The following is a 12,459-nucleotide window of genomic DNA, read 5'->3' on the forward strand; positions in this document are numbered from 1 at the left end:
TGGGTATGCCCATAAGTGGTCTTCTAACCTTGGAGTGTAAACTCGGTGTATGTGTGTAGAGCACTTTTCTGGGGAGAAGACTCACAGCTTTCAGCATGCTCAAAAGGGGTTTACTAGTATGACCATCTTCCCCCTAGAGGTTCTAGGAACCATTAGTTTCAGTTATTTAGGCAGGGTTTTTGTTTGTTTATTTTTACTAGATATTTTGCAGATTATTTTTAACATTAGTTTTCTGAGAAAAGAAAGTGAACAGGTAATTTTTGAAGCACCATGAGTGCCTGTTTTCTACCAGAGGTTGGTATTTATGATATAAATATGATATGGTGTGCTGGCCAGTCCCCTGAATAATAGTGCTCCTTCTTAGAGCTGAAGATGACACACCACTGATTCATCCGTGATCATTAGGCAGATACTGTCCACTCCTGCCCTCCCCTGCCTTGATGGGCAATAGGTTGTATGGCAGAGAACGACACCCTAATACAATCCAGCATGTTCAGAATATTACTTTGAAATGCTAAAAGATAATTTGGTTCGTTTGTTCTAAAAGTTGGACATGTTTTTGTTTTTTTTGTCAACAAAACACCAAATGCTAAAGAAAACTATTTTATCTTCCAAACTAGATGATATTTACATAGTATGTGTGTTGTATAATATTTCTTCTTATATAGCACAGAGTATAAAGTTATAATAAATCCTAATTGATCATTTTGACTTTCAGTATTGCTGGTTAGAAAAGAATATGGAATTTACAATCATCTTATAGTCTTAAATTAGACTATAATTTATAATTTGAATTTATAACATTTAAAAGTTAATCTTATTTGCATTTGGGGAATTTCAGAATTAGGTTGGAGTGCTAAGCTTGAGTTTATTTTTGTAATAAGAGGTTGAAGTACGCTGTATCAAACTGCCCTGCTTTCCTTGTAAGTGTTAGATTGCTGGGCTATAGGGCTTTATAATGTGAAGCCAACTTCTGTTTCTGGGTCAGTTTCCAGTAACAGTCACAAGGTCTGAAGGGTATGAGGTGGATCAAGTGATGTTATACAAGCTTATGAATGAATCTAACCAGAGTAATGTAATGCCTTTTTTTCTCAGATCTTTTTTTTTTTTTTTCCTTTTCCCCTTTTATATTGGTCAGTTTTTTCATTTGAAATGTAAATGCTTTTCAAAGTTCAAGGTTCTAAATCAATACTTGGGATTTATAAAATAAAGTAACAGAACTATTTTTATCTCAGTAGATTTGTTCTCTATAAAAATAGTCTGAGGCCCCAGCCGGTTTGCCTCAGTGGATAGAGTGTCGGTCTGAGTCCTTTTTAGGTTTTCTGGTGTTTTCTTTCCCCCCGCCCCTGTTTTAATTGATAGTTCTGTTTTGTTCATACAAATGACGTTCACCACATCTTTCTTTGGTTCTTCAAATATCAGTAAAATAGTGTCTTAAATTATTTGTCTAGTATAAATGTCATTAGTTCTTTTTCAGAGACAGTTTCTTTTTATTTATTTTTTCCCCCTAAATGGGCCATACATATCTGTTTCTATGTATGCCTTGTGTTTTATTGCGATTGAACACTGAACATTTAAATCTAATAATATAAGTCTAAAAATCAGATTCTTCCTTTTTTTAAAGGGTTGCCAGTTTTTGTCATTGTTCTCTCTCTCTCTCTCTCTCTCTCTCTCTCTCTCTCTCTCTCTCTCCCCCTATCCCCCCACCCCTCTTTATTATAAGTTATCTATGCTAAAGATCACCCTCAGGTGTAACCTTCAGGTGCCCTCAATTCTTTTTCAGCCTTTCCCGGGGTGTGTCTAATATTCCTTGTATATGCAGTAGTTTTTTAACATCTTAGTCTTTCATGTCTTGCTCCCTAAAGGAGAAAACGTATAAAATATAGGGGGGAAAGAACACCAGCCTTTCAAATCCCCTGGAAGTTACTCCAGTTGAGAGAGAAAGGCTTGCAATAGTAGAAGGAGTTGCAGCAAAAATGTCTGCCTACTTTTTATCTGCATCTCTGTGAGCAGAAACAGCATTCAGCAATCAGAGCAGAGACTCCTGATATTTGGAGGACAGGGTCCTTTTGCCCCATGGCTCCTGCAAATTGTGTGCAAGCTGCTGCTCCTGGAACACATGCATGGATGCCTGCATGTGACTGAGGGTGTGGATAGAAAGCTGCTACTGTACTAAGAGCTGAAATTGACCAACATTAACCATGATTTACCATCCAAGTCTTCTCTTGAAAGTTGTTAGCCTTCAACACTTGAGTTCCAAAATAGTTACACCAGACAGATTCTGCCACTGCGATTGTTGTCTAGGTGGGAAGACAAATTCCTGATGCTTTCTATTTCACCTTCTTCCCAGAATTTTCAAATTAGATTTTTTAAAAATATATATATTTTTATTGACTTCAGAGAGAGGGGGAGAGAGGGAGAGAGAGATAGAAACAACAGTGATGAGAGAGAATCATTGATCAGCTACTTCCTGCACGCCCCCTACTGGGGATCGAGCCCGCAACCCAGGCTTGTGCCCTTGACTGGAATCGAATCCGGGACCTTTCAGTCCACAGGTTGACGCTCTATCCACTGTGCCAAACCAGCTAGGGCTCAAATTAGATTTTAAAGGAGTTTTTTCACTGATACAGAATACAGTTGATACTTCAAAACATGGTTTTGATCTATGTTGGTCCATTTATATACAAATTTTTATAGTCAGTCCTTTGTATCCATGGGTTTAACATCTGTGGATTCAATCAAAACAGTATTTTCTCACCCACCCTGTGTGGTACAGTGGTTGAGCGTCAACCTATGAACCAGGAAGGTCATGGTTCGATTCTCAGGGCACATGCGTGGGTTGTGGGCTTGATCCCCAGTGGGGGGTCAGGCAGGAGGCAGCTAATCAACAATTCTCTCTCATCACTGATGTTTCTATCTCTCACTTTCTCTCCCTTCCTCTCTGAAATCAATAAAAATATATCAAAACAACAACAACAAAACCCCAGTATTTTCTCATTCTCAACCACGGTTTCCTAACTGTGCATTTCCAACTGTAAGTCGAAAATACTTTTGATGTATGGTGGTTTGAATCCATCCTCTGAACAATATCCTATCTAATAAAAGAGTAATATGCAAATTAACCATCACTCTGCGACAAAAATGACGGCGCCCATAGACACAAGATGGCGGTGCCCAGTCCTCTCAGGCCCGCAGGAGTCCCCCAGTCCCAGGAAAGGCTGCCGCTGAGAGCAGGCAGCGAGCAGCCCAGCCTGTTGGCCTAGGAGGCGGCTTTGCCCTCCGGCCAGATCCTCTCCTAGCCCTGAACCTGGCCGTGGGTCTGGGAGGCGCTTGCACATGGCCGCCATGATCAGCTGCCCTCCGGGACCTGGACCATGGGTCTGGGAGGCGCCCAAGCACGGCCGCCTTGATCAGCTGCCTGCCCCGACCTGGGCTGTGGGTCTGGTCTGGACATTGCAGTTACATTGTGCAAGGCGTGCACAATCAGCTGCCTGCCGAGGCCCGGGCTGTGGGTCTGGAAGGCGACTGCGCAAGGCCGGCGTGATCAGCTGCCCACAGTGGCACGGGCATTGGGCCTGCGAGGTGCCCGTGCAGGGCCAGAGCCATCTGCTACCTGTCCCAGCCTGGGCTGTGGGCCTGGGAGACCCAGGAGCTGCCTATACACCTCCCTCCCCGCCCCCTCTGAGATCAGCTCCCATCTGCAGCTGGGGGTGTAGGCCTGGGAGGCAGCCATGCCCCCCAGAGCTATTTCCTCCAAGTGGCAGTCTGGGGTGTCAGGCTGCACCCCCATGGAGTGATCCCCCCCACACACTATAGCCTTGGAACTTCCCTTGCCGCCAGCCGAGTGATTCGAGATGGGCGGTGATATCTGGGCGATGCTGCCCAGCAAACCTCTCCCATTGGGTAGAAAGTTCTGACCAGGTTAGGGAGGTAAATGGGTTTTGTTTAAAATCTTTAGGAACCACATGGAAATGTCTGAGGTAGGGTTTCACATCGGAAGTAACTTACAACTAATTTCTGAAGGCAAACGGGGACATTGCAGTTACATTACTGGAGAGTACCCCGAGGTCCGGAGGTTGGCTCTTGCAGCGGCGGTGCAGAGTGCTCCCCACCCTGGTTCCTCAGCACCTTGGGCAGGGCTTGAGCCCACCCAGGAAGGCCTTTTCCCCTACAGTTTTCACCAAGGCAGGGAGGTTTTGTAGACATGAATAAGAAGTGCCCACGCACAAGTCCTGAAGATGCTGGGGCCGGAAGAAATGACAATCAAACCGGGAAAAGAGCAAAACCAGAAACACCACCGATCCCATCATCGATCATCTTTTTCTTCAGATGACTGTGTGTTTCCCTCTTCTTTGTCTTCTGGAAGCAAGACAGATTCAAGTACTGACAATTCTACCAACGGAAAAGTTAAGAGAAAGAGAGGACAGAAAAGGAATAAAAGGAAAAAAGAAAGAAAGGACCAAAGTTGAAACATCAAGAAAAAGAAAGAAAGAAAAAAGGAAGAAACAACCACATCATATCACCTTTCTAAGGTCTCATGAAATTCCTGTTTAAGTTTATTTTATGACACTTTTAGTTTGGGTTTACATTTTTACTGGTTTGTGAAGACCACGGCAGGTACACTGTCCAGTATGTTAAAGAAAAAAACCCTATCTACTAAAGAGGGAATATGGAGGGGAGAGCATTTGGGGGTGACCGGGCTGTCAGGGGAAGGCAGTTGGGGACGACTGGGCCGGCAGGGGAACAGTTAGGCATTGATCAGGCTGGCAGGAGAGTGGTTAGGGGGTGATCAGGCTGGCAGGCAGAAGTGGTTAGGGGCAATCAGGAAGGCAGGCAGGCAAGCAGTTCAGAGCCAGCAATCCTGGATTGTGAGAGGGATGTCCCACTACCAGTAGGATTGGGCCTAAATGGGCAGTCGGACATCCCTTGAGGGGTCCCAGATTGGAGAGGGTGCAGGCTGGGCTGAGGGACACCCCACCCCTGTGCACAAATTTCGTGCACCGGGCCTCTAGTTGGTATATAAACAATCTTACTTAACAGAAAATCCACAACATTGTTCAAGAGTCACCTATATTTTGCTGAGGTACTTTATGTGACATTTAGTATAAGAGCTCTAAAGTTACTTGTTCTTTTTTGATTTATATAGTCTTTTTACATTTATAATATTGGTAAACTAGAATTATTATTGATTTTTTTTCTTTTAGTTTGTTTCTACGTGTGTTTTGTTTATTTTTCAGTGTCAGCAAATTGGACAATGGCATTGAGTGGGTTTTGAAAATGTCTGAAGTTTAGTGGGCCGCATCTACCTTCCGCTTTTGCCCTACCATTTACAAGAGAATAAATGGGATGTTTGAGAAGACAGCTCTATTAAAAGAAGAGTGTTGCAAATGGCTTCAGATTCCATGAATACAAAATACCCTAGGAATCACTTCACAAAGGGGAAAAGGCAGCAGCACCAGCAAACAAAGACTAGATCTTCCATCAGTGATGGCGATGGCGACGACTCCTTCATCTTTGAAGCACAGGAAGCTTGGAAAGATTTTCATGGGTCTCTTCTTCGGTTTTATGAAAATGGAGAACTTTGTGATGTCACACTAAAGGTCAGACTGTATTTTTTTTCTCTCTCTTCTCTGTCTCTTCAGAGTATTATAAAAAACGGGTTTCTATAACCATATCAGCAAATTTTTGGTGCTGTACTTATTGTTATAATCAGAATGATTTTAGTCTCAATCCTTTTGATTGAAGGGGAAGGAACATAATGGAGGATAAATAAAGAGAGATTAGCAAAAGATCAAATTCTCATACTAATTCAATGTTGATAGTCATTGTTTCTTAGTTTAACTTCTGAGAGTTCTGGAATTCTAAAATAACAAATAGTTACTATTAGTAAAATCAACTTGCTGTTGACCATATAAGCTTTTAATTTGTGAACTTAAAAAGTTAATGCATTCACTTACTCTTGATTTTGGTTAGAAGGCAGGAATTCTTGGTTGTTTACTAAATTGCGCTAGTGTTTTACTTATGTTCCTATCCTGGTAATTTAATCTCTACTTCAATACTGTTTTCTGTTAAGACAGATTGTTTATATACAGATAGTGTGTAGAGTCTATTTAGAGTTGGATGAAAAAGTCTTTAGTAAACTTTGTCTATGTTTTATAGAATCATATCAGTCTGCCTCACAAGACAGTTTTAATAAAACTGGGAAAGTGACCAAGTAGTGTGGAAGAGCCTGTGTTCTCATTGTTTTTCGTTATTCACTTAAGGTACTCTCCTATTCTTATCTCCGTGTAGTACTACAATTATTTTAGTAATTCATATCACTAAATGCATCCATACAGCATTTTCCACATAAGATTTGCCACTTTGGGATCTCTTAGATTTTGCTTTCTGTTCCGGATCAGACAGATTCTTTAGTTGTGGTTTGAGGATATACTTGGAAAACCAGATTGGGGACACTTAGCACAAGTCTGTAACTGAAAGCATAAACTTTGAGTTTCAGGCCCAGAGTGTCCAGGATTATAGTGTTACACTGTGTATACATGATCTATATTTGCTTTACTTAAATTTTTAGTGTCCTTATATATTTCTAGGTTCTAGGATTTTGAAAAGAAAACCATTATGTAATTCTGCTCTGTGAAATCTAGCAATGCGTATATTTTAATGAAGGAACATTTTGTTCTATATGGTATATTATGCTTTAATTTCACATGATAGTTCTAATTTTCAACCTTAGTATGATATTCAGTTACCTACACTGACTTTGGCAAAAATAAAAATGTAAAATACATTATTTGAATTTAATGAATTACCAATCCAGCATATTAATGTATGAATGGGAAATAAATAGAATATAACGATTTTTAATTTTTTAATTAGTTTTTATTTTATTATTTTTTTACTGTGTAGCCATTTATTTTTTTAATTTTAAATTAAATTTATTGGGATGACATTGGTTGATAGGATTATTTAGGCTTCAGGTGTGTATCTCTGTGATATATGATCTATCTATACATTGCATCATGGGCCCACCACCCAAAGTCAAATCCTTCTTGACCTTGGAAATAAAACACTTTTTTGGCTACTCAAACTCATTAAAATTGGTGAATTATTGAAAAGAGTAGCTATTTGCGTGAAAAGGTTTTATGAAATTACAAGGGATTAAACTGAAAAATTATCCTATATAATAAAAGGGTAATATGCAAATCAACCTAACAGCAGAACGACTGGTCGCTATGACATGCACTGAGCAGGCAGGCAGGCAGGCGAGTGGTTGGGGCGATCAGGCAGGCAGGCAGGCAAGCAGTTAGGGATCAGCAGGCAGGCAAGGCAGAGTGGTTGGGGCGATCAGGCAGGCAGGCAGGCAGACAAGCGGTTAGGGATGATCAGGCAGGCAGGCAGGCAGGCAGAGCAGTTAGGGGCAATCAGGCAGGCAGAGCGGTTAGGAGTGATCAGGCAGGCAGGCAGAGCAGTTAGGGGTGATCAGGCAGGCAGGCAGAGTGGTTGGGCAGGCAGGCAGGCAGGCAGACAGAGTGGTTAGGGATGATCAGGCAGGCAGGCAGGCAGGCAGACAAGCGGTTAGGGGTGATCAGGCAGGCAGAGTGGTTAGGAGCGATCAGGCAGGGAGACAGAGTGGTTAGGGGCGATCAGGTCGGCAGGCAGAATGGTTAGGGGTGATCAGGTAAGTAGAGTGGGTAGGGGCAGGCAGAGCGGTTAGGGGCAGGCAAAGCAGTTAGGGGCGATCAGACAGACAGGTAGGCAAGCAGTTAGGAGCCAGCAGTCCCGGATTTCGAGAGGAATTGGGCCTAAACCAGCAGTTGGACATCCCCTGAGGGATCCCAGATTGCGAGAGTGTGTAGGCCGGGCTGAGGGACCCTCCCTGTCCCACCCCACTGCCCCCCCGCCCCCCCCCCCCCCAGCACAAATTTCGTGCACTGGCCTCTAGTAGTTTATAAGCACATAATGAAAGGAATCTTTGTTACATAGGTGTGTTTTTTTCCTCCTCCAGTCTTTAGTTCTTTCTGTTCCACTGTGTGTCTTCTGCACTTTTATTTCAGTCTAGTTCTCAAACATTGACTGTTTAAGTGGCATCATTATAAACATTTTAACCTAATATACTTTAGGTTTTCTTAATGATTTAAAAAATTTTTGAGGTGTTTGTAAAAGATTTTTAACAATCTGTGTTAATGAAATTATATAATTAAAACTTAGAAATGAAGTGAACCTATGTAAAACAACTAGTTTGCAAAAGAATAGTTCACAGGATAGCCAATTTTTAAATAAGTATTAAACATAGCTAAAATCAATTATCAACATATTGAATATTTAAAACATTTATTGTTTTTTAAATTTTTATGAAGGAGGTATTCTCAAACACTGCTGTTGGATAAGTAAATGTGGCTCATTTTTTTTTTTTTTTTTTTTTTTGTGGACAGTTTGACAGTCTGTATCAAGAGCTTTGAAAAGCGTTCAGTTTTTGATGGCTAATATCAGAACGGTTAAACTGTGTGTTGCATCCACTCTTTAACAGGGGTGGGGAACATCTGGGTCGCGGGGCCATAAGGTCTGCAAAATCATTTAGTCTGGCCCTGTCAAGGCATAGGGATGAAATAATTAACCTTTTGCACTCAGATGTCGAGTGTGACTCTACACGGTTAGCATCGGTAGCAGCTCGTATGTCGAGCCACACTCGACACGTAGTTTCACCATGGAGGGGAAGGGGGATTTTTGTCTATTTTTCCAGTATCTTTTCTTGTTTTCATTAGCATGAAAGGACAAGTAAAATGTAAATGCCGTCTCAACTGATGCCAAAAAAGAAAAAATGAAAAACCGATAACGCATATGAAATTTATTAGGAAACTAGTACATGATCTTTTTGGAGAATTCAAAGATGGTACACTAACTTCCAGGGGTAGATTATTATCCACTAACTTAGAGCAACGTTTAGATGGAAAGCTCCATATAATCACACCTCACCCTAACAAAAAACACAAAGATTGTGTTGGTTGTTCTAACAGAAAAATCAAAGGAGGAAGAAGAGAGAGACGATTTATATTTGCGAAACATGTGAATGTAAACCAAGTCTTCATGTGGGTGAATGTTTCAAAAAATATCACATCATGAAAAATTATAGAGATTAAAATTACTCTTTGAATGTATCAATAATTTGAAATATAAAGAAATCCAAATAAATAAGTTTGTATGAAAAGAAACTCCAGTTTTTTATTCCACTGCTGCGCTTTGTAAAATCTGGGGTATTTAAAATATTAAATCCTGAGTAGAATAAAGGAATCGAGAAAAAAGCAAGCGAGTGCAAAGGGTTAAATGTTTGACCAAATATAGCAGGCTAATTTTTAAATTGATAATTTTGTATGGCCCGAGAATGATGTTATAAATATCTAAATGGCCCTTGGCAGAAAAAAGGTTCCCCACCCCTGGTTTAGAATAGTGTATAGCCAATGAGAATGAAGCTTACAAAAGTTTTCAGAAACTTAGGAAACAAAATTCATGACAACTGAGTTATGTTTCAAAATGCATAGAAAAAAAGTTGGAAGGAAAAATATACTAGAAGGTTAACAGTATTTGTTTACTTAAGAGTAAATTATATTGTACTGGAGGCCCAGTGCACGAAATTTGTGCACAGGTAGGGTCCCTAGGCCTAGCCGGTGATCAGGGCCAATCTGCAGGGCAATTGGGGGCCCCCGCTCCCACCTGCCTTGGCTGGCCTGGTGCCACCCACTCACCGGCCCCGCCCCCCCCTCCCCCCCCCCCCCCCACACACACACTACTGCTGCTGGTCAGGGCCTGCGGGCTGGGGCAGCTCCTGCATTGAGCGTCTGCCCCCTGGTGGTCAGTGTGTGTCATAGCAACCAGTCATTCCACCATTCAGTCGATTTGCAGTAGGGTTTTATATAGATAGACTAGAGGCCCATTGCATGAAATTCATGCACTAGTAGGGTCCCTAGTGGCTGCCGGCTGCCAGCCAGGGCCTCCCTCCCTTTCCACGGCCACCTGCCGCCGCCGCTGCCACCAGCCAGAGCCTCCCTCCCTTTCCCTGGCCACCTGCTGCCACTGCTGGTTGGGGCCTCCCTCCCTTCCCCGGCCCAGTCCCTGGTCGAACTCCCAGACAAACTCCCGGTAGAGGGGACAATTTGCATACTATGCTTTTATTATATAGAATGAGGGAGGAGAGAGAAAAAGTTGAAAAATAAATGACTTCCTTATGTAAAATAGGTTCATTTTACAAGTCAGATTTGATAGTACTGGAATTTTTTTTAATATGTTTTATTAATTTTTTACAGAGAGGAAGGGAGAGGGATAGAGAGTTAGAAACATCGATCAGCTGCCTCCTACACATCTCCTACTGGGGATGTGCCCGCAACCAAGGCACATGCCCTTGACCGGAATCGAACCCGGGACCTCTCAGTCCACAGGCCAGCACTCTATCCACTGAGCCAAACTGGAATTTTTGATGTTCTTTGTTTAGTTAATGTTATTTTTATATCATTTTTCATTCATTTTACCTCATAATTCACCAAAAGATCATTTATGTTTTCAGAGTTCTACTTAGTTTTTTTGGTTGGACTTGTATGTTGAATCAGCAATTAAAGTTAAGGATGCTTGACTTCCCCTGTTTCTCCCTGTGTTGAAAGTGAAGTGCTTGCCCAGCTGGTGTGCCTCAGTGGTTGAGCACTGACTCATGAACCAAGAGGTCACAGGTTTGATTCCCAGTCAGGGCATATGTCCAGTTTGTGGGCTCGATTCCCAGTGAGGGCTGTGCAAGAGGCAGCTGATTGATGTTTCTCTCTCTCTATCCCTCTCCCTTCTTCTCTCTCTGAAAAAATCAATAAAAAAGATTTTTTTAAAAAGGTAAGTGCTTTTGCAATCTAAAGCCTTTGTTTCATTGTTTTCTGATCCCTATTGGCTAATCTATGGAAAATTACTTGGTATTGATTTTTTTTTAAATAAGGGAACATTTTATTTTATTATTTTTTCCCAACAATTTCCTTTGTGCAATGGTTGCTTACCCATAACTCTACTTATTATTACTTTTCAATCACACAGTTTTTTTCCTGTTGATTTTCAGACAGAGTAGAAGGGAGGGAGGAAGCCTACCACATGCCCCTGACTGGGGCTGGGGTACAACCCACAACCAAGGAACGAGCCCTTGACCGGTAATTGAACCCTCCACCCTTTGGTCTGAGGGCCAACACTCTAACCACTGAGCAGGGGCAGGGAACATTTTTTTAATGTTGATATTTTACGTATTTCACTAAACTGTAAGCTTGGCATGTTTTTTCCCCTGAGCATCTTGAATTATTTATATGTTCACTGATCTGATAAAAATGAATATAAATTAGAAATTTCACTAGTATCAAAGACACAGAATGTAGTATGTACTTATATAATTTAAAATTGTATAGTAATGTCTATATTTTTTAGATTATGTATTTTTCACCCAATTTTAAATATGTAGTCTATAGGCTTTGATTTCTTTTAATTCTAAATTTGTGATTAAATGTTTTTTATGTACCAGAGAAGAAAAATATAAAAATAAACTTTCAAGAATATAATGAAAGTATATAGTGTCAAAGGAGAATTAATGAATAGAAAGACAAATTTTTTATGTTCCTATTTTATACATATTACTCAAAGTTCTTTTTTTTTTTAATATATTTTATTGATTTTATTACAGAGAGGAAGAGAGAGGGATAGAGAGTCAGAAACATCGATGATAGAGAAACATCGATCAGCTGCCTCTTGCACACCCCCTACTGGGGATGTGCCCGCAACCAAGGTACATGCCCTTGACCGGAATCGAACCTGGGACCTTTCAGTCCCCAGGCCGACGCTCTACCCACTGAGCCAAACCGGTTTCGGCTCAAAGTTCTTTTTAAAGATAAGATGGGTATTTATTCATAGGGGTGTGATTTTGTGTGTATGTGCATTAAATATCCATGTTTTTGTTTATTTGAATCAAGAAGTTAAAACAGAGAGACAGAACCTTATTATAAAAACATGAAAATAACTTATGGGCCATTGATTTGTACAGCTTGGGTGAAAAAGCAGTGTTAAAACACTGTTTATCTGGAAATCATAGAACTCTATTTTATGGTATAGTAATGTTATGTAAGAGAATGTTGGCAAGTTGTTTAATTGAGCAGATATCATGTGAGATTTACAGATATTTGCCTAAAAACCAAATATCAATGGTGACATGTATAGGTAATTTTTTAAAAAATATATTTTATTGATTTCTTACAGAGAGGAAGGGAGAGGGATAGAGAGCTAGAAACATCGATGGGAGAGAAACATCGACCAGCTGCCTCCTGCACACCCCCCACCGGGGATGTGCCCGCAACCAATGTACATGCCCTTGACCGGAATCGAACCCGGGACCCCTCAGTCCACAGGCCGATGCTCTATCCACTGAGCCAAACTGGTTTCAGCAATGTACAGATA

At 41.1% G+C, this 12,459-nt stretch overlaps 1 protein-coding gene across 4 annotated transcripts in view; it reads left to right on the forward strand.

Annotated features, from left to right (window-relative positions):
• KLHL8 (kelch like family member 8) overlaps positions 1 to 12,459 on the forward strand; it is a 43,323-nt gene that overhangs the window by 7,863 nt on the left and 23,001 nt on the right. Inside the window, exons 2-3 of one of the 4 annotated variants that reach the window (XM_054727604.1) lie at positions 4,367 to 4,532; positions 5,238 to 5,600. The exons of 1 other annotated variant lie outside the window; for it this stretch is intronic. In XM_054727604.1, the coding sequence (XP_054583579.1) occupies positions 5,388 to 5,600 (213 nt within the window). In that variant the 5' untranslated portion in view covers positions 4,367 to 4,532; positions 5,238 to 5,387. Of the gene's footprint in view, positions 1 to 4,366; positions 4,533 to 5,237; positions 5,601 to 6,206; positions 6,264 to 12,459 lie in introns of those variants that run through there. 2 more of the 4 variants (XM_008143577.3, XM_054727611.1) reach the window with 2 other exon arrangements.

The sequence above is a fragment of the Eptesicus fuscus genome, chromosome 2 (genome assembly GCF_027574615.1).
Source record: "Eptesicus fuscus isolate TK198812 chromosome 2, DD_ASM_mEF_20220401, whole genome shotgun sequence".
Classification (NCBI taxonomy): domain Eukaryota; kingdom Metazoa; phylum Chordata; class Mammalia; order Chiroptera; family Vespertilionidae; genus Eptesicus; species Eptesicus fuscus.